This window comes from Schistocerca gregaria, chromosome 5 (genome assembly GCF_023897955.1).
Source record: "Schistocerca gregaria isolate iqSchGreg1 chromosome 5, iqSchGreg1.2, whole genome shotgun sequence".
NCBI classification, from domain to species: Eukaryota; Metazoa; Arthropoda; class Insecta; order Orthoptera; family Acrididae; genus Schistocerca; species Schistocerca gregaria.
The window spans coordinates 70,040,535-70,067,726 of NC_064924.1; the positions used below are offsets into that span (position 1 = coordinate 70,040,535).

General features: G+C 40.2%; 1 protein-coding gene across 1 annotated transcript; it reads left to right on the forward strand.

Annotated features, from left to right (window-relative positions):
- Nucleotides 1-27,192, forward strand: LOC126272235 (protein disulfide-isomerase A3). Its single transcript, XM_049974937.1, has 10 exons — nucleotides 1-443; nucleotides 567-654; nucleotides 781-901; nucleotides 987-1,212; nucleotides 1,322-1,438; nucleotides 4,398-4,498; nucleotides 4,661-4,856; nucleotides 14,085-14,316; nucleotides 26,127-26,261; nucleotides 26,359-27,192. The coding sequence occupies exons 1-10, from the start codon at nucleotides 304-306 to the stop codon at nucleotides 26,461-26,463; spliced, it is 1,461 nt and encodes a 486-aa protein (XP_049830894.1). The 5' UTR covers nucleotides 1-303; the 3' UTR covers nucleotides 26,464-27,192.

Consider the following 27,192-nt stretch of genomic DNA (forward strand, 5'->3'; position numbering starts at 1 on the left):
TTTTACACAATTACAACCACATTCGTTTTTACTACTTTTCGTAAGAGCGCTGATAACCTCGCCGTTGAAAGCCCATAAAAAAAACACACATGCACAAGCTCTTCTCTGAAATATAAAACAATGATAAAATTTTGATTGCTGCATAGTATAGCACCTGTGGACAGTGTGGACCAATGGGAATCCGACAACACAGAATTCCCGAAAGCCACCGTATTGCCGGTTGTCAGAGCGAGAGAAGCCACGTACGTTAGAGATTAACTGTGGAAGGGTGTAAGAGAAGGTGGTCGCAGAATAGTAATAAAAATGTTGAGGTACTTGTTGTTACTTGCGCTAGCATGTGCAGTGCTAGCTACCGAAGAGGATGTCTTGGAATTGACTGACGAAGATTTCTCAACTCGTGTACAAGAACATGAAACAATGCTTGTGATGTTTTATGCACCATGGTAAGTTGTTTACTATGCTGTTTCTAGGATACTAAGCAGATCATAGGGACGCACATAATTGTGTGGATGATTGTCATGTACATATGAAAATGTTGTGTAGCAGTCGTTATTGTTATGCCGCAGGTGTGGTCATTGCAAAAAACTTAAACCAGAATATGCCAAAGCAGCTGGCATAATAAAAGACAACGATCCACCCGTTACGTTAGCCAAGGTAAAGTATTTGATCCATTGTTTACTACGCAGTAAATTTTGATCGTTATGTATAAGCAACACCGCATATAATATTTATAATTATTTTGAAGTGATTGCCTGATGTGGCCCACATTCCAAATTACAGGTAGACTGTACAGAAGCAGGAAAAGAAACTTGTAACAAATTCAGTGTCACTGGATATCCCACATTGAAAATTTTCCGTAATGGAGAGTTGTCTCAAGATTATAGTGGACCCAGGGAAGCAGGTTTGTAAAACACCCTGTATTTTCCATTGCATTAACGTTCTGTAGTTTCTTCACTGACTTAATTTACGAGCATATTTTTTTACAGCTGGTATTGTGAAGTACCTGAAAGCACAAGTCGGACCAAGTTCTAAGGATTTGTTATCAGAAGAAGCCTTCGAAGATTTTATTTCGAAAGATGATGTGGCAGTTGTGGGTTTCTTTGAAAAGGAATCCGATTTAAAGCTAGCATTTCTCAAGGTAGCAGATAAATTACGCGAAAAAGTGCGTTTTGGTCATACATCTAACAGAGACTTGTTGAAGAAAGGTGTAAGGTAAATCTTAAACATGCCAGGCGTGTCATATGTTTGTATAACAGTGTCGTAAATGAACACAACGGATAATTATATAGTGCAGTAATGTTAATGAAATTATTTTTTCCAGTGATGGCATTGTACTGTACAGACCAAAGCACTTGCACAATAAATTTGAACCAGACACTGTTACATATGATGGTGAAGCAAAGAAAGAAAATATTGAATCCTGGATCAACAGAGAGTAGTAAGTAAATCACTGGATCCCCACATTCAGAATTCACTGTATTTGCTGATAGCAACATCGGTCGTGTTAGTTACTATCTTACTTTTCTGTACTGAGGACTCGGAACCTCAAAAACTTGTATGTCCATGTATTCTATTGTCTTTACCAAGGAGTGTTATGTACACAGAGGAAAACCACTTAAGTTTCATTGCTGTCCACAAATTTGAGCATAGAATGTGGTTTGTTACCTAGTTTGTGCACCTGATTGCATATATTTTTTAATGCAGATGTGCATAATATGCATGAAAATTGGCATCAGGGACTTGTCCAGTACCTAAATATAAATTTTTTGAATGTACCATGCGGTTTTAGTTTTTAGAAATGCATTGGAAATGGAGTGTGGTTAAATGACGTAAATGTAAATATTAGTCTGTTGCAGGCCAATCTTCATTGGGCATTAACGTTCGTTGGCTTTGCCAACTTAGAACCACATCATCATGTTTCAGCTTAACCTATATTTCATGGTACACAGGTTGTCACAAGGATTTAAGGGTGGGGGGGGGGGGCTATCATAACACTTGATGCTAGAATGTGTGTCCAGAGCATCCCCAGCTTTAGAGAACATCTCATGAATTTACTTTACTTCAATTCAGTTACTAATGGGTCATGTAGGCATGGCCAAAAAAAAAAAAAAAAAAAAAAAAAAAAAAAAAAAAAAAAAAAAAAAAGTGCCATTCTCATTACATCACATTCATAATTGTTCCGTAGTTCAGGAACATGGCATTTTGAAATGATGGGAACATCATTTTAACATAAGGTTTCACATATCACAATTACTATTTTGTATCTTAAAAATTAGAGTAAGGGTTCAATTTGTTTTTAAATGCCGGTTGGCTGTCTGAGAGGTGTTTAATGCTACTTTGTAAATGATGGGACTCGTGTGGCAGCGTAATTCACCTCTTTCCGTGCCATTTAAATTGAAGACCATCCTTTTTTTCTAGTGTTGTAGCTATGCACTTTGCTATTATTTTTGAACTTGGATATGTTATTAATAACAAATTTCATATGTGAATATATGTGTTGTGAATATTCCTAGTACCTTAAATAAACGCCTGCAAGGTGTGATCTTTGGTGGGCTTCAGCTATTATTCTGATTACATGCGTTTGTGCAATGGGTATTATCTCTTAATAATGAATTACCCTAAAATATGCCATATGGCAGCAATGAATGAAAATAGGCTTAGTTGGCTAATTTACTGATATATGCTTATCAGCAATTTTGCAATAACCCTGATAGCATAAGTAGCTGAGCAGATCATCAATGTATTTCTTCAAATTAAATTTCTCATAAATTGATACACCCAAGGATTTGGAATTTCTGCTTTAGCAAGAACTTGTCTTAAGTCTGTATTTACAAATTGTGCTATACCCTTTACTGTTGAACTGTATATACTGTTTTTTCTCAATTTGGTGTGAATTTATTTTCAGAGAACTACTTCATAATTTTATGAAAGACATTTACAATTTCCTCAGAGTTATTGTTCGTTGGGTGTTATTACTGTGCTTGTATTGTCAGCTAAAAGAACTGTGCATCTTCATGAATATTGAGTGGCTAATCATTAATATATGTTAAGAACACCATATCTGCCTAGTTAGAGGACTGCTGATTCTTGCAGATGCTGTTAATTTATCAATCTTCTGCAGTCTTCCAGTTAAATATGAATTAAACCTTTTGTGCACTGTTCCACTCATACCACAGTACTTAAACTCATCTAGGAGAATTTTGTGATTCACACAGGCAAAAGCCTTATAGCATATTTGTATACTCAGAAAAAATGCGAGTTTTCAGTGCGGCTGAGAACCTACTTATGGTGGGAACAAGCTCTTAGTACTCTGTTGGAAATGTCAATTCCATGTGAGCTTCTGCATTTCAGTCTAGTTATTATTTTCAGTAGGAGAGGTGGGTTGAACTTAAATTTTATCAAATTTCATTAGTGCCTCTACCGTGTACTGCTTTGCTTTTCTGATGAACAGTTCTTTTCTTTACAACACTTAAAAATGTTTATTAGAAATATTTTCTACTTTTGGATTTTTTAAGACTTTTCATTGAGTTTCATAGAAATAGTTTTCCTGTGCTCTCGGTTGCCCTGTTTCCCTTTTAACTATATTCATAATTGTTCCAATTTTAGTACTGTAGGCACTAATCTTGGACACAATGCCATACTTCAGGATTTTTTAATAACTTTTCTTAATACAGTGCCATAGTTTTTACAATGTAGGACTGTTGCTGAACCATTACTCCTTCTAGCTATAAGATACATTACCCTTCTCTGTTTACAAGATACATTTGTCCCTTTATCAACTTTTTGCATGGTTTCTTACATTTATTTCACTGTTTTGTTGAAGTTCATTTTCTGTATTTATTTATTTTTTTAAATTTGTTACAATGTGGCAAATAAATGAACCGACTTGGAAGTCGCTACTGTTATAGGTAAATAGCTCTTTTTTGAATCTGTATGTTTCTTTACACAAAATTCATGTGGCCAAGTCTCTTCCATTTAAGGTAAGCCATCAGAGTACAGTGAAGTTGTTAAGTGGTGACTAGGAACACACAAAAGCTCTGAAATATTGCCTTTAAGCTACAGATTTACATTATCCCAGTCAACAGCTTCATTATACAGTAAGATATAGTTGCTAATGGGCTAACAGTGGGATAACTGAACCTAACTTACCTGCATAGCCATGTATAATTGCAGTTTTGTGTTCAGCCTTGAGAATTCTTCGGTTAGTCATTGAGAATTCTTCGGTTAGTCATTGAGAATTCTTCGGTTAGTCATTGAGAATTCTTCGGTTAGTCATTGAGAATTCTTCTTGCATTTCAACACTGAGTTTGGCTTCAGTATTGTAGTTATAAATAGAATTGTGCTCCTGTAGATGATTGTGAGAGTGAGCAATTAAAAAAAAAAAAACTGTATTACAGCCATGGTCTTGTGGGGCATCGCCAGAGGGATAATACCCAGGATTTCAAGAATCCTCTCGTGGTTGCTTACTATGGAGTTGACTACGTCAAGAATCCTAAAGGTATGTAGAATGTACTGTAGTAAATTCGTGGTCATGCATACAAGAACTGTAATTTCGTGTAACTTGTAATGAGATTGGAAGAAGTTTGTAACCTCGCTTTAACATTCTTTGTTAATGTTTTTGGATGCCATATTTGAATGTACTGCTTTTCTTAAATTTCAGGCACCAACTATTGGCGTAATAGAATCTTGAAGGTTGCAAAGAGCTTTGCTTCAGTTTTCAATTTTGCAATAAGTGCTAAAGATGATTTCCAGCATGAACTGAATGAATTTGGCTTTGATTATGTGAAAGGTGACAAGCCAGTCATATTTGCTCGTAACGCGAAGAATCAGAAGTTTGTCCTTACGGATGATTTTTCGTAAGTAAATTGCATGTTTGCTTTTGTCTTGGAACGGAAGTCTAAATAAAGTCATTGAAAGAGCAGTTTGTCTAGCTTTCAAAAATGCATTGACAGCATTGGTGGGTTGTTAACTGAATGTGTTTATTACTGGTTTATAAGTAACTTCGTGACACACTATTATGCCTTATTCTATTTCAGGTCTTTTTGGGGTAGGTGTTTGATGTAATGCTATCTAGTAAGACATTTATATGTCTAGAATGTTGTTGGCTATGTTGATTCTTCTAAAATGTGTATGAGATGTTTCGTAAATTTGTCATGTGTCCTACTGGTACATGCATATCATCTGCATGTTGAATGAAGAAATGCATGAAATGTTTTGTACTGTGCTGTTCCTGCAAAAGTCTGGTGTATTGGCTGTATATGTTAAATGCCAGAAATGCAGGAAATCTGAGTATGTTAGGTTTATGCAGCCTGCACCAGACAATAATTTGTGCCATATCAGGAAGACAACTTGTGTCTTCAAAAATTAGGGCTTGCTGTCTGCAGTATGGTTTTGATAACCTGCTTCTTAGGGTTTTTAAGTAATTGTACAGTGTTTCTAGCCTAAATGCTATCAAGGGGGACTGGGGGGGCAATGAAATCAGTTTTGCTGTAGAGTCGCTTTGGTCAGTACTGTCAGGGGAAGATTATATGACAGATGATTGCTACCTGTTTCAATCCTTTTAAAAAGTTACTGGAAGACTATGTAATTGGGAAGCTTTGGGCGATGATTGGTGTTGGTATGTGTTTAATTTTTGATTGGGATTTGGGTTGCAGATTATTGGAGTGGTCGGGGGGAATAATATGGGGCAGTGGGATGCATTTTTGTTTATGGAATATGTCAACAGTTAACTACACCAGCTGTGCTCTCATAATTACCTACTATTTGTTTCATTGTTTCGTTGTTGGTGGGTATTGTGTAGTTCACTATAGCTGTACAGATTGTGTGAGGTAAATAAAGCCAATTTTACATAGAGAAATTCACTTAATTTGCATTTATCAATGTTTTGTAGTGTTTGTGAGGTTATTGAATGTTTTCATACTGGGTAGGGGCATTTGACTAGTTTATTTATACCCAAAGCAGCTCATGTTCCCCAGTCACATATTCGTTTACACAGGGTGAGTTGGGAGGAAAGGTAAATGCTTTGAGGGGTGATAGTGTTAGTGAGTCTGAACAAAAAAACTTCATATGGACATATGCCCTATTGTGAATGGTTTCAGAGATAGAACACATTTAACCCTTTGGGCATTTTTTGTGATGAATATTTACTGTATTTGTTGCACATATGCCATATCCATTGAAAAAGTTCTTTTGAACATATTGATTAATAAAATGATTCCAAATGGCATCATTGTCACAGAAACCCACTGTATTACTTAGGTATAAAGTAGTCAGTATACATACATAAACTAATGTCTTATTTTAATAGTAAGTGTTAAGACTTTGTTTTGTTAAGATATAAAACAGTGTGTTCCTTTGAACCTTTCATTTATTTTTAATTCAAAACCATGCTACAAAATAGATTTTTTAATGATTTATTTACAATGAAATTTTCTGAAACAGGTGTTTTGTTTGTTAAAACACAATGCAACATTGCAGTTGGAGCATTTAACTCTTGAATATGCCTTTATACAAAGTCTGCATCTTGATTTTGATTCTAAATGCTCTGGCCAGTGTCCTGTTTGGTCAAAGTATGTCAGCGACTGGGCGAATTGCCTTGGGCTCTTTTTGGAGCACGTAGACTTGGAGAATCTATGGCTGGATGGCCCCTCTTTATTGCAGGTGTACCAATTCCTTTCTTCAGCAAGACACTTGATATTTCTGCTTGAAACTTCAGCAGTGGTGTGTGTTTCTCATTTTTCTGAGTGCAGTGTCACCTGTAAAGCAACAAAGTGTTCACACAACCCGTGTCTATGAAGTGGAAAATAATTCTCAGATATTACCTCTTGTTTTTTATGTTCTGTATATTTGGACCAACATACAATGTAGGTCCACTCCTCCCATGTGCATATTATGCTCCTGCACAATGTTGGGACATGGAACGTCTATATACAATCTCCCCCCCCCCTCCCCTCCTCAACATTCCACATTTTGAACAGGTTCCTTGCCTTTATAAGTTATAAGTAGAAATCGGGTGGACAGCTTCATTGTCATACCATTTCAAAATTATAATTTTTTTCCATCTACATGGTACAGTGAAACCTCTATATAACGTTTTTCAAGGGACCACAAATTCTGAACACTGTATAGAGGAAAACACTATAAAGAGGAAGGCTTCCAAATAATAATTATAAGGCATTACTGAAGATCAGGATACCACTAATCAGCTTTGACAAATGGTGCCATAGATGACGTTTTAAATTTTCACAATATTTGATATTCATTGCAAATGATCAATGTATCAATTTTTTTTATTTTTTTTTTTTTTAAAAAAAAAAACATGGGGCTCGGTAGGTGGATGGGTGAAAGTAAATGGATCAGTTTGTACAGTAAAAAGTTATAACAGATTCTTAAGATTGACATCATTCTCCAAAGATGACGGGTGGTATCCCATTCTTCAGTTGACCCAATTATAGAATGAGCCAAATTTTGTTTATATTTACTGAACATATTACATAAAAACACAGTAAATGGGACAGATTAAAATAAATTACTTTAATAATTAAATTATGAAATGGAACTTAAATTTGCACAAAACTCTAGGAACCTAAGCAATCTGAAAATAACATACTTATGATTTTTTTTTAAGTATTCAAGCAGGCTTGCTTGTTTTCTGTTTCTCCTAGACTCTATGGCAATCATTTCTTGCTCCAAATGAGCAAGTTGAACTACTGTTCTGTCCTCAAGTCTATGGGCCATCATGTACCTCCTGAATGTTTCAAAGGCTTCAGCTGCCTTAGTATATGAGGGCACATGATCATCTTCCTTGTCACTGTCACTTTCACTATTACTCTCAAAGCTTCTCTCTGCAGTCAGCTCCTCAATACTTTGTACTCCTGTGGTTGCCACATTGTCATCCACAGCCACAAAGTCCTCAAAAGTGACAGAATCACTGCCTATTAATTGGCAAAACTCTTGCAAATCACTTGCAACTTCTTCCACAGAGCTGCCATCTCATTCTCACAGAATCCCACTTTTGTGAAACAGTTTTTAATAGTTTCAGCAGTTACTTCCCTCCACGAGTACATAATTAAATTTATTGCCTGTAAAATTTTCAGTTTCAGTTGTGATGTTTGCTGGCTTCCCGGTTTTCTTTGGTCCATCAAATTCAAGGCCTTTCTTTACAAGGGCTGTCCTATATTTAACCTTAAGGGCGTGTATTATGCCCAAGTCCAAAGGTTGCAGACGGCTGGTGCAGTTGGGTGGCAGGAAAATTACTTTTAACATTTCTGAGAAAGGGTACGTCTGGTGGATGTGCCACACATCTATCCACAAACAGCAGCACTCCCCATTTTGGCGTCAAATTCTCTTAGAAAACGTAAAAATATTTCACTCGTCATCCATGCCTTGGCATTGGATATTTGCATGGAAACGTGGAAATGCTTTCGAAGCACCTCGGATTTTTTGGCTTCTCGATAACCAAAGGTTTCAGTTTTTCACTGCCATCAGCGTTTGTACACAACAAAACGGTAAGACGTTCCTTGCTCTTCTTACCGCCATGGCAATTTTCCCTACGAAAAGTAAATTTCTTATCCGGCATTAAATTAAAAAACATGCCGGTTTCGTCAGCATTATAAATGTCACGCAGTTTGTAGCCCTGTATCAGATTAGGGAGAGTGTGTATCCATTGAGCTACAGTTGGTTCATCTACACTTTTACTTTCTCCACATTCCGATTTGTACACAACACCATGGCGCTGTCGAAATTTATCAATCCATCCATTGGACGCCTTGAAATTGTCCATTCCTAACTGAAGTGATATTTGAAGCACCTTCTCCTTCAAAATAGTTCAGTTTATAGGAATGTTTGCAGCACGTGCTTGCTGAAACCAAGTTAAGGAAACTTTCTCCATTTTGTCGTATGTCGGTTGTTTCAAACGCTTACGTTTCGAATTTCCACAATTCTCAAACCCTTCCATTATCGACGATCTGTTTTTCATAATAGTGTTGAAGGGGCCAGTTCCAATTGCTTCGCTAGCTCCACGCTACTCACGCCAGGAGATGCCTCCACTTTTTTAATAGTAGAAACCTTCTCTTCCAGAGAAATATTCTTCCGCTTTTCACCCATGTCCACTGATGAAAGCTTTAAAAAAAACATTATATGGAAGACACAAACTTACTAGGCACACGAACTGTTTGCTGCTCAGCTCACACTAAGTACTAATACAAAGCATCGACTGAAATGGCGCCAAAAAAATCGCAAGCAGAATGTGCGTCACATGTCACATGACCCCGTTTTGCCGCTGACATATGAAATACGCTGAGCGTGGGCTTTACGAGCCAGTGCAAACTGTGAAACCACATAACGGAAAACGATGCGTCTATATCCAGTCACTTAAACGCTATAAATAGGTAAATAATTGACCAGGGTTCCAAAAATATGAGCGTTACATGGAGGAAACTATAATATAGAGGAAACGCAGTAAAGAGGAAATTTTAACATTGTTTATATGGGCCTTTAGTTGGGACCGAAAAAACGGACGTAACATAGAGGAAAACATTATATGGAGGAACGTTATAAAGAGGTTTCACTGTAATCACAGGTTCCTCTGCCTTCTTTTTTCATCTCTGCATCACTTTTAAGACTGTATCCACCCAATTTTTCTGATGGTTCCCAAAACATATATTCCTTCATTTCTAAGCTTTACTGCTAGGTTGAGGGAAGTAAATCGGTATCCATAAGGAGTTTAGAAATTGGCGTGCCTGGGCAAGTTCCCAATCAGTCGAATCACCACATTTCCAATCATTCCTAAATCAGGATTACTTGCAGTGTTTGTTCCCTTCCCAACATACACTTCAAAATCGTAAATGTAGGCACCCCACCAGCTCGCGCAAATACTTTGCCCCATTTGTGTGGCTTTGATTTTATATACTGGCACAGAGATGTATGTGATTTCAGTGGAATGAGTTCAATACTGTTGTATTCGTAAACTTCAGTTTTTAGAAAACTTTTCTGTAGTTGATCTAAAAATGGCCTGATCTTGAACAACTTGTTATGATGATGGTCACCCTAGGTAACATATTTACATTGTCGTTCACATGCAAATACCTCCTCAACTTGTAAAATTGGTGGACTGGCATCACGTCGGCTATCTGATTATACCTTGTCTTATTTTTCCAATACATCATGTAACTCGGCACACTCAAAATACCACTCAGTAAATAAATTCCAATGAACTGTCTTACTTCATTGGTACTAGTGTTTATACTTTGTCCTAACATTTGAATAGATTTTAGATTTGTCTGCGTAACTAAATTGTCAATTCTAGTCTCATCAATAAAACTTTAAAAATATTGGAGGGAAGGACATTCTCCACTTAGTGGATCCGAACAATGCACAGCACACTGAACATCCATATCCTGCAGATCCTTGCATATCCATCTATAGCTCAGGCAATTTCCATTTCCTGCTCCAAAATTTTCAAGCCTTACAGATAGGGGTGTTTCATCATCAGTAAGAGCTTCTTCTAAATTGTCCAGTTCAGGTTCTGTCTGTAGAGGCAATACTTGCTGTACTGATGGATCATAGTCACTTTCATCGTCCAAAACAATTTTGTCATCTGATGTTTGTCATCTGATGTTTGTCATCTGATGTTTGTCATCTGATGTTTGTCATCACCGCGAAGAAGAAGAAGAATAATTTCATCATCCCATAGAGCTTCGTTTTCCACACTTAACCTATGAAGAAAATATGATGCAAGAATGAAAACTACAAAAAACTAGAATAAACATAACTTACTCTTAGATACAAATTCATTTTTGCATACCTCGTACATACTAATGCATCAATGACTCCAAATGGTGTCATTAGAAATTATGTAATAAGTACTGAAAAAAAAGTTATATCTAACTGTATTGTAAACTTACCGTATTTCTTTCCCTTGCCCTTGAGGAACTAGGTAAAGTTGGTTCCATAACGAAGAATTTCAGTATACACAGAATAAAACTAAACAAAACTATCATTGTTCACTCACAAATGTAATTGCACAACTCGCGATGCTTTCTTGTTCTGCACTTCAAACAAACGGCAAGTCACAAAAGCAAATGCCACTGTGATCTGTTGACCAAACTTGGAACTACACAGTGATGCCAAACAGTATCATTGAAGCATTGGGAAGGTCAAAACAGCCAGAAATACTTAATGATGCCATTTGGAATCGCAGAAAGGTTTAATGACTTTCGTACGTTTTTCTTGAATAACTCTAAATCCTCACCTTCCAGCAAAAATGTGTTGCAGTACAAAATTAGACTATATTAAATTTCCTACAAAGAACATACTATTCATTTTTTCTCCAGTACTAATGGTTTGTGTGAAGAGAGCACTAGAATGTTGAAAAACTTGCTAGACATGCTTGCACTGTAGCTTATGTAGTTTTTGTGGACCAATTTGAGGTAGTTTACGGAACTGATAGACCACAAGTATCCTGTATCAAACTGTTCATCTCAGCTTGCTCTGCACTACTGTGGTACATTGTAAACAGTGAAAATGTGGCAGTACAGAAAATTATTTCTTGTACTATCAAACATGGTAAACAGTGACAAAGTACCACAGTACTGTAGAGCAAGTTGAGATGAACAATTTGATATGGGATAGTTGTGGTCCATCAAGTAGGTAAACAATCTCGAAATGGCCTACACACGTGTTGAGTGAGTTTTTCAACATTATAGTGTTCTCTTCACACAAACCATTAGTTACAGAGAAAAAATGAATAGGAAATGTAATATAGTTTAATTTTGTACTGTGACACATTGTTTGTGGGAGTGTGTGGTTTTAGAGTTATTCAAGAAAAACGTATAAAAGTGATATTAAATGTTATCTACCTTGGAAACCACTCAGAATAAGGCGTAAGTTCATACGAAGTTTTTTTGTTCAGAATACTATCACCCCTCAATGCATGTACCTTTCCTCCTGACTCACCCTGTATATTACTAATGTTAAGAAATTATGTGCTTATTATGGTTGTGTGTGTATGACATTATTCATCATTTTGATGATGTCATGGGTCAAACTGGTACCAAAAAGTTCACTGTTCCTGAAGTGATAGGTTATGTTTATTGTACCTGGTCTCCTTATTATGATGAAATTGCATGTGCAGGTGCAATTAGGTTGTTCAGGAAAGTGACTCACGGTGTACTGTGGTTGATGGAATGAAACTAATTTGATTTACTCAGATTTGGAAGAAGATTTGTTCTTTTCCAGCAAATAAAACATTTACCATTGTTGCATTTCTAGCTACCATCCAGGCATTTACTAGAGTTAGTTTTGCAATACCCAGCAGGATAATGCACTCTGTTGTTCCTCCACTTCTGTTCATGTTTGTAGTTTTTGTGCTTTGAGTTATCACAGCCAATTGTGGATGATTTTTCAGCTGATAACATTCTGTAGTTTCTTAGTTCATTTCTGTTATATGTTATGTTGTTCAGTGTATAATGTTTAAACACCAGAATGTCTGGAACCATAGTGAAAAGGCACACAAAAATATCTGCATAAAAAGTTATGTATCTTCAGTTTTGATAACCTTCGATTACTTAGTTCCTTCATTAAAATAACTGCAAAAAATGCATTGATTTACGCAACCATAAAAGTTAAGGAGACAGAAGCCCTGGGTTGAATTTGCCTTCAGGAGACAAAATTCTGTGTTACCTAAACACACACAATTAGTGAGAACTATCCCACCTTCAGAAAATGTTGAGTCCTCCCTCAGGGAAGGAAAACGAATAGGTTGGTGATGGTTAGAAGATCATCTCGGACCCCAGTTTGTAGGGGCCGCATATAGAAGACAAAGATCTCACAAGTGGTACCCTCTGAGTGACCTACCCCTCTGTTTTAACTGTCCACAATCCACCCAATTTTCCTCCCTTAGGAAGGAACTAACATTGTCAAAAGTTGGTATAGTTTTTGTTCTTTTGTGTGTCTATTGAAGCTAATGCATAGCATAGCTTTAGCATTATTATTGGTTGTGTTGTTTGGAAACGGTGTTACGGGCATAAATATTTTTGTTTTTGTAAACATAACCACCACTTGTGGTTTAGGCTTTAGGCCTAGTCAGTAGACTTTGAGGCTTACAATGAAGCATGAGGAGCAATCAAAGATGTGGCACAAATGATCAGCATGTTGCCAACCTCTCCGGCTGTTATTGCCAGTAAGTGAATCCTGATCATGCATTGGTGCTTTATTCAAACAGCTCCTCATTTGGCCCCAGAGAGGTTGGGTGCTGCTGCCCTCCTCCCCCACACCAGGACTCCCCACTTTAAGGAATGACCCAGGTCCTTCCACATTGAAGGCATCAAAGCTAACCATTATTTAATTTTTTTAAAAAAACTCACTGCACAGTACAGGTACAGGAAGTTAAACATACCACTGATTGTAATTAAATTTAAGAATTAACTGATGTGCACAGTCTTCACATTAACATTTTCCACCAGTTTGAGATGGTCAGATTTGTCATGAATGATCCTGATTATTCAATTCTTCTTAGAATCTTTTGTCTCTGGTGTTCATTCTCTTTTGTAAGGACACTAAACAGAATGGAGCTTTATCAGTGGCTGTTACTGCCACCCAGTGTTTTATTTATGAGATCTTCAAAAGTAACGATCATATTACAGTTTGAAGTATGATACATGGTACTTTTACTTTGCGCGTTCTTAATTGTGGGTGACATATCAAATTCTGTTGAAGCTATCAGTTCCTTCATGATGCTTTAACTGTCTGTGTGGAATGGTGACAAAATATTTTGGGGTGTGATGAAAAAGTTTCATTTGGTCTTAACAGACTTCAGAAACTTGAGTATGTGTAGAGTTGACAGTGTTTCATACATAGTTTTGGAGAGGTTGTTGCAGTGTAATACTACAGTACGTACTGCAGCTTCTGTAAGAGACATATTCACTCCCTTCAGTAAGTTGTGTTACTGAATGCATTTTCATGTTAATATCCCTACAAATATCAAGTTGTGAGGGTATTCAGTTAATGTCAGCATGTTTCATGTAATTATGTTTTTCTTATCAATTACAGATGTTGCCCTTATTTATTTTGTATCACTTTCATAGGATGGAGACATTTGAAAAATTCTTGAATAACTTGAAAGATGATAAATTAGAACCTTACCTGAAATCGGAGCCAATTCCTGAAGATAATGATGGACCTGTAAAAATAGCTGTGGCCAAAAATTTTGATGAAATTGTGACCAATAATGGACAAGACACACTTATAGAATTTTATGCTCCGTGGTGTGGACATTGCAAGAAGCTGGCACCAGTTTATGATGAGCTGGGAGAGAAGGTAAATGTAAACCATGTGACTTTGTTACATTTTTCATTGTTATTGAAGTTCAGAATCTGGTTGCCAGTCAGAAGGATAGGAGAAAATCTCATCTCTTTATTTGCTCTCATGAAATTTTGGTGCAATTCATAAGTATTCATGTTGAACTTGATGTGAAAGTAACAGTTTGGGATTTGAACTGGAGGGAGAGAGAGAGAGAGAGAGAGAGAGAGAGAATTTTTTTATTGGTCATTGGACTGGATAGATGAGTCTGGTAGTACCTTACGAAAGGAACTGGAACTTCAGTGTTTTACTTTGGAGCTGCCTTTGCTTGTTTTATTCAATATAAACTTCTGGAAGCAACACTTCACATTGTAAATGAGGCTTTGCAACAAGGGCATGTCTGAAGAACCCATGTTACATCTTTATGATTACTCTCCAACTCAGAAATTTTAAGTGTTCGGCGGAAGATTCATAGAACCACTTAGACTTCCTTGATAATTCAACCTTCAGGTAGCATGTAACCATACTGAATAACCAGTCTGTCAGTGCACTCTTTCTCTTATTTTATTGCAGTTGGTATTTCTCAGTATGTAAATGGGGACCTGTAAAATATTTATGGAATTGTACAAGAAAACATTGCTGTGAGGACCTGCAATAAAAGAACACAGATTTTGTGTATTTAGCAGTTGGTGCACAAAAGGATGAGGTGACAATATACGTGTATTACCCACCAACTGTGGATTGTGGTACATTGTTAAACATTGGTTATATGTTGATGAAAATTTTAACACTTCAGTTGAATTGTCCAGATAATTTCACGAAGTGTAACATAGGTTGTGATATGGAAATAACTGAAATGATAAACTAGTACTGATTTGTGCACGTTTGGAATGTTTAGAATGGTGTTAAGCATAGTGTGTAATCTGCTGATAGTAAACACTGCCTCAGTATAAAATAATTTTATATTATTGCAGTACATATTCCGTAGGTCCATTATTGCATGATAGTGCATGGAGGTAATATGAGTCGCAACAGACAATCCCATTCAGAGATCAGAAATGCAAATTTCAGGTACTGTATAAACAGACATTGAGTCATAAAATATAAAGAAGATTCTTGTGACTTCAAGAACATAGTCTAAAGCAGCAACACATATTAACACAGAAATATATGGGAAATAGTCTTATGCCTTTGTTGAAGAATTTGTTTAGAGAAAAACATTATTTTTCCAAACAAAAACTCCTTACTTTTAAATACAGAATAATCCCACTTCTGCATTCCCAGAATTAATATTTCCCTTCAGTTTATATTTTTTCCTCCATGAAATTTCCCATGTTCACAGTGCTAATTCACACTCTTTTTTGTAGTTAACGTATTTATAATTTTCCTGGGATTTACTTTATGGAACAATGTTCAAGAATAAAAACTGCCCTGACTGATATAAAATGCTGCTGGCATGGCATTAGCTTTTGAGTAAACACTGAAGTGTTTACAAACATTAAGTGGTTAGGTTTTTTGATAGCAGGGCTCTGTTCAGCAGATTTGAATCATTAAAAGTTAGAACAGTTTGTGCAATGTCTCCTGCCATTGCCAAGCTCTACTTGGCATTGTCTGATAAGAGTAAGAAGGTCTGTTCGAATATGGATATCATGACTGATCGCAACTGTTTTAAAACTGTCTCCACCTTGTGCTCATCGTGACATCTTTGCATTACTCAAGTACATATTTTCAGTGTTTCATTGTTTGTCCACATGTATCACAAGTTGACACTGTTGCTATTTTTGTTGCTCGGGTGTTTCTGCTTTAAATAATGTACACTGTACAAGTTATGTATTTTTTCATGTTTAGCATGATGTGTTCAGAGAAATTATACTCATTGTCAAGTGCTAATATTCTTGTGTTTTTTTTTATGTTTGACAAACAGTGAGAGTCATGGTTTGCGTATGTGCGAGAAGCACAATGGAAGCGGCAGAAGACGTGCAAAAGTTACACAAAATACTTTTGTAAATATTTCCACTGGACACTTCTAATAAATTCTTGAAAAGTGCCGCGCTAAGTATGAAAAAATATGTAACCGACACAGTTTTTCATTATTTAAACAGCGAATGTTGCAGTCGATTATGAGGAATGAAATTAAGTCACATTTTTGCTTCCCAGTCCCACAGAATGTTGAATTCTTCCTGTGCAGCACCTTTCTCTTGCAAGCAATCACTTTCTGCTTAACACTTACAACTGTATATGGGCAGAGGGCACATTTCCTGGACGCTAGCATGAAGCCACAGTCCCACCCATACCTAAGCCCAGTAAGGACAAAAACCTTTCTTCTAACTACCGCCCCATCTCCTACCAGCTGCGTTGGCAAGGTGATGGAACATTAAGATTTGTGCCTGGATGGTATGGTGGCTCGAGTCTCACAATTTACTGACGACTGCACAGTGTGGATTTCGAGCACAGTAATCTGCTGTTGACCATCTCTTTACTTTGTCCATCCATGTTGTGAATAGTTTTCTGCGGAAATCTCGGACTGTGGCCATGTTTTTAGATTTTGAGAAGTCCTAAGACACCTCCTGGACAACTGGTATCCTCCGTACTCCTTACATGAGGGGCTTCTGTGGCCACTGGTCCTGTTACCTTCAGGCATTTTTGCAATATAGTTTTCAATGTGCATGTGGGTTCTACCTTGTCGGACAACTGTATCCAGGAAAATAATATCTCAGGGTTCCATCCTTAGTGTCGCCCTCTTACCTATCACCATTAACCCTATCTTGGCCTGTCTCCCATCGGGCATCTCTGGCTCTCTTTTTGTTGAAGATTTTGCCATCTATTGCAGTTCTCCATGGACCTTTCTCACAGAGTGGCATCATCAGCAGTGTCTTGATAATTCCTGGAGCATCGACAGTGGCTTTCCCTTTTCCACTGACAAACCAGTCTGTATGAATTTCTGGTGACAAAAGTGGTTGCTCCCAATATCTTTACATCTTTGGCCACCTGCCTTCCATTTTTTAAAACTAAGAAATTCCTGGGGCTCAAGTTCGATAGGAAACTCTTTGTCCTCCCATGTACCTTACCTGTCAGCTCACTGTGTGTGGTTCCTCTGTCCTGTATCCTCAGTGGCACTTCCTGGGGGTGCCGATCGAACCACCCTCCTCCCAGTCCCTTGCCTGTTTCAAACTTGACTATGGGTGCTTTGTTTGTGCGTCTGCATGCCCATCCCTCTACACTATCAAACATCATGGCATCCATTTGGCCACAGGGTGCCTTTTAAACCAGGCTGGTTGAGTCTGTATGCTGAAATTGCTTAACTACCCATGTCCTACCATCGTGCCTTTCTCCTCAGTTGCTATGCATGCCGTTTGTCACGCCCTGCATGTCCGAGGGTTAGAATAGGCCAGAGGTATTCCTGCGCCTGTCATACAAGGCTTGATATGGGCAAGTCTTCAGGTCCAGATTGTATACCGATTAGGTTCCTTTCAGATTACGCTGATACTATAGCTCCCTACTTAGCACTCCTATACAACCGCTCGCTCACCGATAGATCTGTACCTACAGATTGGAAAATTGCGCAGGTCGCACCAGTGTTCAAGAAGGGTAGTAGGAGTAATCCATTTAACTACAGACCTATATCATTGACGTCGGTTTGCAGTAGGGTTTTGGAGCATATACTGTATTCAAACATTATGAATCACCTCGAAGAGAACGATCTATTGACATGTAATCAGCATGGCTTCAGAAAACATCGCTCTTGTGCAACGCACCTAGCTCTTTATTCGCATGAAGTAATGGCCGCTATCGACAGGGGATCTCAAGTTGATTCCGTATTTCTAGATTTCCGGAAAGCTTTTGACACCGTTCCTCACAAGTGACTTCTAATCAAGCTGCAGAGCTATGGGGTATCGTCTCAGTTGTGCGACTGGATTCGTGATTTCCTGTCAGGAAGGTCGCAGTTCGTAGTAATAGACGGTAAATCGAGTAAAACTGAAGTGATATCAGGTGTTCCCCAGGGAAGCGTCCTGGGACCTCTACTGTTCCTGATCTATATAAATGACCTGGGTGACAATCTGAGCAGTTCTCTTAGGTTGTTCGCAGATGATGCTGTAATTTACCGTCTAGTAAGGTCATCCGAAGACCAGTATCAGCTGCAAAGCGATTTAGAAAAGATTGCTGTATGGTGTGTCAGGTGGCAGTTGACGCTAAATAACGAAAAGTGTGAGATGATCCACATGAGTTCCAAAAGAAATCCGTTGGAATTCGATTACTCGATAAATAGTACAATTCTCAAGGCTGTCAAATCAACTAAGTATCTGGGTGTTAAAATTACGAACAACTTCAGTTGGAAGGACCACATAGATAATATTGTCGGGAAGGCGAGCCAAAGGTTGCGTTTCATTGGCAGGACACTTAGAAGATGCAACAAGTCCACTAAAGAGACAGCTTACACTACACTCGTTCGTCCTCTGTTAGAATATTGCTGCGCGGTGTGGGATCCTTACCAGGTGGGATTGACGGAGGACATCGAGAGGGTGCAAAGAAGGGCAGCTCGTTTTGTATTATCGCGTTATAGGGGAGAGAGTGTGGCAGATATGATACACGAGTTGGGATGGAAGTCATTACAGCATAGACGTTTTTCGTCGCTGCGAGAGCTTTTTACGAAATTTCAGTCACCAACTTTCTCTTCCGAATGCGAAAATATTTTGTTGAGCCCAACCTACATAGGTAGGAATGATCATCAAAATAAAATAAGAGAAATCAGAGCTCGAACAGAAAGGTTTAGGTGTTCGTTTTTCCCGCTCGCTGTTCGGGAGTGGAATAGTAGAGAGATAGTATGATTGTGGTTCGATGAACCCTCTGCCAAGCACTTAAATGTGAATTGCAGAGTAGTCATGTAGATGTAGATGTACAAGGCAACTAAAAGGACTTTCACATATTTCGGCCCGAGCGAGGTGGCGCATTGGTTAGACACTGGACTCACGTTCGGGAGGACAACGGTTAAATCCTGCGGTCAGCCATCCTGATTTATGTTTTCCGTGGTTTCCCTAAATCTCTCCAGGCAAATGCCGGGATGGTTCCTCTGAAAGGGCACGGCCGACTTCCTTCCCCCCATCTTTCCCTAATCCGATGAGACCGATGACCACGCTGTCTGGTCTCCTTCCCCAAACCAACCAAACAACATATTTCGGCCTTTATGCGATGGTCCCATGTAGGGTTTGACCTCCATTCTCCAAAATTTTCCCGAAGAGGGAGCCAATTACGAAAGGGTGCCTTACAAGGTGCATCGTATCCAATGTGCATTGAGATCTTTAGCCCACTTTCTCATTGTCATTGCAGTCCTGCCCATTCTCCCTCTCTTGGGTGAGGATACCTTCCTGGGCGTGTTTTCCGTTATGCACTATGCAATGTCGATTTCTGCGTCAACGATGACCACGGACTTCTTTGCACCTGATAACCAACATGGTAGCCAGTCCGTTGTGGTGGGGCCGCCATGTACCCTGTCCACCCCTGACTACCATGCCGCCATGTACCCCTGACCACACAAGGATTGCTCAGCTGATGACTGCGCCGTTAACTCCCCACGTATGCCAAGGGGTAGATGCCGATCCCCAAGGGGCATTGGGGCTCATGACAATGGCAATCCTGCCAGGTGGTCTTTGCTGCCCAGAAGTAAGACCCCAAATCGTTCCCCTCCCTGGCCACACCATGGGAGGAACGTCAGGCTAAGGATGGCAGCGGATCTTTTTTGCCCCAGTACCTTGTAGGTTCAAGAGCTGATGGGGAATCTTCCATGACGATAGTCTGTCTTGTTGGAGCATTTAGAGTAAAAGTTCGAGGAGGTGGAGGGCTTGTCCAAAATGAGATCTGGGTCAGTCTTGATCAAAACGGCATCCTCTGCCCAGCCACAGGAGTTACTTGCTTGTGACAAGCTGGGGGATGTTTCTGTAACCATCACGCCCCGTAAGAGCTTAAATATCGTCCAGGGTATCATATTTCAGAGACCTTCTTTTGCAGTCTGACAATGAGCTGCATGCCAATTTAGAGCAGAGAGGTGTACATTTCATCCGCTGTATCCACCGGGGTCCAAAGGATAATGTTTCCCACCGGTGCCTTCATCTTGGCCTTTGAGGGTAATACATTGCCCAAGGTCGAGATGATGGTCTACTGGTGTGATGTAAAGCCCTATATCTCCCCTCCCCCCCCCCCCCCCCCATGCGGTGCTTTACGTGCTGGAAGTTCAGCCATATGTCTTCCTGCTGTACTTCCAGCATCACATGCCGAGATAGCAGGCACCCATCACATTCCAATACTCAATGTGCCCTGCTTTCCATCTGTGTCAACTGCGGAGAGCACGATTTGCCTTGCTCGCCTGACTGCAGGATTCTCCAGAAAGAAAGGGAAATCATGAAGTACAAGACCTGGACAGACTGACCCACACTGAGGCTGGACCCTGTGTGTAATACACCGTCTGACGCTGCTGCTACAACAGTTCTGGCACCACAGCTCCGCCAACCCAGGCCACCTCTCGGAGCTGGAGGACTGCACCATCCCCCTTGATGGTGGAGGTCATTTCCCTACTTGTTGCTCCTGCACCACCTACTTCAGGAGCAACCCCTCAACCATCGGGGATGTCCTTCCCCACTTCTAAGCTGGAGAAGTGTAATCCTTCTTCGTCTTATCTCATTAGGAAGGGGTCCCTTGCGTCGCTCCCTTCCCAGGTTTCTTCCAGTGGGAAAGAAGACACCTGCCAGCGGGTGGCTGAAGAGCCCACGCTCATCCTCAGCCCTGGAGACTGAGCCAGTGAAGTCCTCCCAGCTAGGGAAATCCAAGGAGCAGCAAGAGAAATAAGGAAAAACAAAAAGAACCCGAAAACCAAGGAAATTGCTGTGGGACCCACACCACCGTTACTTACAAGCTCTTAGGATGGGGTGGAGATTTTGGTGTCTGCTGCACGTAAATCTCGCCAGACCCTCAGGCACAATGGATATAGACTGCTCAGGCAATAAATCGGTGGCAGCAGATGACTGAGGCGTAAACTGCCTCATTGAATGTTTCATGCCTTCCCAGTCTCATGTCATCCTTCAGTGGAATTGCAGCAGTTTTTTCCATCGCCTGGCTGAGATACAGCAACTGTTAAGCTTTACACCTCCTAACTGCATGCCCTCCCGGAAAGCTGGTTCTCAGCAATGCTGACTCCCACCCTCTGCGGCTGTAAGGGATATTACAGGAACTGTAGCAACTCTAATAGTGTTTCAGGTGGAGTTTGCATTTATGTCCTAAACTCGGTCTGTAGTAAACGTGCCCCTTCAAACCTCTCTTGAAGCTGTGGCTGTCAGAATGACGACGACACAGGAAATAACTGTCTGCAATGTACATAGTCCTCCAGATGGAACAGTACCCCTGGATGAATGTATTAGCCGCTCTGATTGATCACCCCTCGAAACCTTTCCTACTAGTGGGAGATTTTAACACCCATAACCCCTTGTGGGGTGGTACCATTCTTACTGGCCGAGGCAGAGATGTCAAAACCTATCGCAGTTTGACCTCTGCCTCTTGATCACTGGGGCCGCCGCACATTTCAGTGTGGCTCATGGTAGTTACTCAGCCATTGATTTAGCAATTTGCAGCCCAGGACTTCTCCCATCTCTCCACTGGAGAGCACATGGCGACCTGTGTGGTAATGACCTCTTCCCCATCTTCCTCTCACTGCCCCAGCATCAGGCACATGCACACCTCCCCAGATGGACTTTGAGCAAGGTGGACTGGGAACTTTCAGTTCTGCTGTCACTGTTGAATCTCCCCCACATGGTAACATTGATGTGATGGTTGAGCACGTGACTAGCACAATTGCTTCTGGGGCAGAAAATGCGATCCCTCGCTCTTTAAGGTGCCCAAGGCGTAAGGCAATCCCTTGGTGTTCACCAGAAGTCGCTGAAGCAATTAAGGAGTGTTCTCGAGCTCTACTGTGGCGTAAGCGGCACCCTTCCCTGGAGCACCTCATAGCCTTTAAACAGCTCCATGCCTGTGTTTGCTACCTTATCAAACAATGGTAGGAGTGTTGGAAGATATACATCTCCACCATTGGGTGCCACATGGCACCTTCCCAAGTCGGGTATCAGGCCCCAACAGCTGTCCCCAGTGTTACCATAAATGGCGAGTTATGTACCGACGCAAATGCGATGGCCAAGCCCCTCCATCAGAGAATTACCCCCCAGCCTTTCGCACACTTGATCGGCAGCTGGAAGGGAATGTTCTCTCATTCATTACACGCTGCAGTGAATCCTATAACTCCCCATTTATAGAGTGGGATCTCCTCAGCGCCCTTTCACATTGCCCCGACACAGCTCTTGGGCCTGATCACATCCACAGCCAGATGATTAAACATCTCTCATCCGACTACAAACGACATCTTCCTATCATCTTAAACTGGATCTGCTGCGATTAGGTCTACCCATCACAATGGCAGGGGAGCACCATGATTCTGGTGCTCAAACCTGGGGAAAATCTGCTTGATGGTGATACCTATCAGCCCATCAGCCTCACCAAGCTTTTTGTAAGCTGCTGGAATGTATGGTATGTCGCCAGTTGGATTGGGTCCTGGAGTCGCATGGCTTGCTGGCTCCATGTCTGGCGGCTTCCGCCAAGGTCACTCTATCACTGATAATTTTGTACCCATCGAGTCTGCCATCCGAACGGCCTTTTACAGATGGGAACACCTGATTGTCATCTGTTTTTAGTTATGTAAAGCATACAAAATGACTTGGTGACATCATATCCTTGCCACATTGTATGCGTAGGGTCTCTGGGAACCACTCCCGGTTTTTATCCAAAACTTTGTCGCTCCATACTTTCCGTGTCCAAATTGGTGACTGACACAGTTCCATCCATATCCAGGAGAATGGAGTCCCACAGGTCCATGTATTGAGTGTCTCTCTATTTTTAGTGGCCATTAACAGTCTAGCAGCAGCTGTCGGGCCCTCCGTCTCACCTTCTCTGTATGCAGATGACTTCTGCATTTTGTACTGCAGCTCCAGTACTGTTGTTGCTGAGTGGCACCTCCAGGGAGCCATTCACAAGGCGCAGTCATGGGCTCTAGCCCCTGACTCCGTTTTCAATCACAAAGTCGTGTGTCATGCACTTCTGTCAGCATTGTACCTTTCATCTGGAACCTGTACTTTATCTTAATGACGATCCACTCACTGTAGTGGAGACATACCAATTCGTAGGACTGGTTTTTGACACTCAATTGATTTGGCTCCCTCATCTTCATCAGCTTAAGGAGAAGTGCACCTCAATTCCCTCTGTTGCCTGAGCCACACCAGTTGGGGTGCATATCGCTCTATGCTGGTGCAGCTCTACAGAGCCCTTGTCCAATCCTGAATTGACTTTGGGAGTGTGGTTTATGGTTCTGCAGCACCTTCAGCATTTACTCGACCCTGTGCACCACTGTGGGGTTCGATTAGTGACGGGAGCTTTTAGGATGAGTCCGGTGACCAGTGTACTGGTGGAGGCTGGAGTCCCTCCATTGCAGATCAGATGTGTGCAACTGCTTGCCAGTTATGCAGCACACATTCATAGTTCCCCTGAGCATCCAAATTACTGTCTCCTTTTCCCACCTGCGGAAGTCCATCTCCCACTTCGGCGGCCCATATCGGGGCTAAAGATTGCGTTTCGCATGCGGTCCCTTCTCTCTGGAATCCTTCCTTTTACCACCTCTACTTGCGGTCTGTTCATGTATGCCTCCATGGTGTATGCCTCGGCCGCAGCTTTGTCTGGACCTTTTGCATGGCCCTAAGGACTCCGTTAACCCCGCCGCTCTCCACTGTCACTTCTTTAGATTCTCGACATGTTCTAGGGCTCTGAATTGGTTTACACCAACGGCTCAATGGCTGATGGTCACGTAGCCTTCGCATTTGTTCATGGAGGACATATACAGCACTCCTTGCTGGTTGGCTGCAGTGTTTTCACTGCAGAGCTGGCGGCCATATCTCGTGCTCTTGAGTACATCCACTCCTGCCCTGGCGAGTCATTTCTCCTGTGTACTGACTCATTGAGCAGCCTACAAGCTATTGACCAGTGCTACCCTCGCCATCCTCTGGTCGCGTCCATTCAGGAGTATGCCCTGGAACAGTCCCACCGTTCCATGGTGTTTGTGTGGACCCCAGAACATGTTGGAATCCCCGGCAACGAACTTGCCAACAGGCTGGCCAAACAGGCGACACGGAAACTGCTTCTGGAGATAAGCATCCCCGAACCTGACCTGCATTCTCTTACACCACAGGATTTTCCGGCTTTGGGAGATGGAATGGCATAACAGCATGCACAACAAACTGCGTGTCATTAAGGAGACTATGAATGTTTGCAAGTCTTCCATGCAGGTCTCTCACAGGTAATCAGTTGTCCTTGCTGGCTCCGCATTGGCCATATGTGTTTAACACGTGGTTACGTACTCCGTTGTGAGAAACCACCTTAGTGTCACTGTAGCTCCCAAATGACAGTCGTCACCTCTTGCTTGACTGCCCACATTAAGCCGCTATGTGGCAGATTAACTTTCCCTGTACCCTGCCTTTGGTGTTGGGTGACAATGCCTCCACAACAGCTTTAGTTCTAAGTTTTATCCATGAGAGTGGGCTTTATACTTCTATGTAGGTTTTAGCGCATGTTCTTTGTCCCCCTGTGTCATCCACCCTAGTGCTTTTAGGGTGGAGGTTTTAATGTATTGCAGAGTGTCTGGCTTTCCCTTTTTATTCTCGTGGTTGGCTAGTCACTGTAATCTGCTTTCATGTTTTACTCTCTTCTGTTTCTAGCATCTGTTTTCTTGTCCTCTTTTGTTCCTTTTAGTGTTCGTTGCCTTCCCTTCGTTCTTGTGGATTTTCCTTTCTTTCTGTTTTGTTTTGTGGGTTTCCTCTTTTACTCTCACACTTGTGGCATTATTTTATCAGAATTTTACATTGTTCATGGTGAACTTTCTTTTAAAAATAAACAGTTCTGTAAAATATTTGAAATGTGAGAATTTAATCAGTGATGGCAAAAATGACATTTTCATTTATACAACAGTGGAAACACTGCTTTACATTACCATTTGCCAGTAGGAATAGGAAGCAACTACAATTATGTAATCTTTGGGTCAGTATGTAGTTTCACATCTTACGGGTTTTGAATGTGGTTGGACAATATTTTTTGAAGTGTTCATGACGTATTTAAGGTTCTAGTGCAATCTTTGCAATTTCTGTAGCCTCAATGTACTGTTCATCTGTTACAGAGTATGTTGAAGAGTTGCAAGTTTTTGGTAGGTGTTCCATAGAAAAGTTGAACTTGACAACCTTATGTTTTATTATGCAGATGAGGGTGCATTAATTTGAATATAAAATTGTCATGATTACATCTGCCTTTAATAATGGTACTTCACCACACCAAAATTTTGTTTTATAGTATCCAAATAGGGTAATGAAGTTGTGAAAGCTATAAAACGCACATTTGATTTTCATACAGTTGTACAGTAATGTGAAGAAAGGAGATGTCAGATGTTGAAGTATGAGAAAATAAAATAGAAAGAAACTTCCACGTGGGAAAAATATATTAAAAACAAAGATTCCAAGACTTACCAAGCAGGAAAGTGCCGGCAGACAGGCACAATGAACAAAACACATGTTAGAGTAGCCTACCTATATCTCACTGCCTCAGTTAATCATGGCAGTATAGGGAAGAGATTTGACAAAATTGATAAGTTGCTGTTTAAATTCAAAATTCAGTTTCATTTCCTCAAATAAATGAAAATGTATGGAGTCTATATGACCATGTTTATCAGCAGGGGACTTAAATCACAACTTTTTTTACAGATGAAGGGAGAGGATGTGGCCATAGTGAAAATGGATGCCTCAAATAATGATGTTCCAGAACCATATGAAGTCCGTGGATTTCCAACGTTGTACTGGGCCAGCAAAGATGGCAAATCAAATCCTGTTCGCTATGATGTAAGTCAATTTCTCATAAATCCTGAAGTTCTTTTTACTATTTAAATAATGTCTCCATTAAGTAAGAAGTTACTAATTGGGTATCTTAATTATCCAGGGTGGCAGAGAGCTAGATGACTTCATCAAATATATAGCAAGACAAGCAACAAATGAACTGAAGGGCTGGGATCGCAAGGGTAAGACGAAGAAGCAAGAACTGTAGGGAGAAAATTGTTTTCAAGACTGTAATTGAAGCAATATGGTGAAACTTGAGATACTGCCCAGATCAGAAGAGCCTTTGTACAAAGTTTGTACTAAAACTAAACTAAACTAAACTGAACTGTACATAGCTTGTACAAGTGTAGTTGTAACAGATTTGTATTTTCTGCATTTGATAAACCAATGGTTGTACTGTTAAAGATGTATTAAAATTCATCAGGATCCTTTGAATTTTGTCATGTGAGATGTCATGATGCTGAGATTTGGTTGTGTTTAGATGGGTGTGTGCTATTTTTATATTTATTGTATTGTTTGAAAATTTTAATCAGTGGATTTGGGTGTTCTGGTATTGCATGAAATTAGAAAACTTTATCATTCCATGCGCCTTTCAATAAGTTATATATACAGCTGAGAATGTCAGCTCTTGATCTGAATTATAAAAAGTATGTTGTACTATACCTGTGTGCTGCAACAAGTGTTCCATGAATGAAGAATTAGTTGCTGTATACAAAAGTTTTTCATTTTATAGCCTTGGAGATACTAAGAAAACAGATTTTAATGTTCCATGCTTACCTATACTATTGATTTTGTAAATCAGGTTAGAATAAGTTACACAAGATAGTGTAGGAAAACTTTCTAAGCTAGCATCTTTACAGTGGAGAATTCAAAAGTCTGATTATAATTAAAAATTTGTGCTGAACCTTTGTTTGAAAAGTAAAATGTTTTATATAAA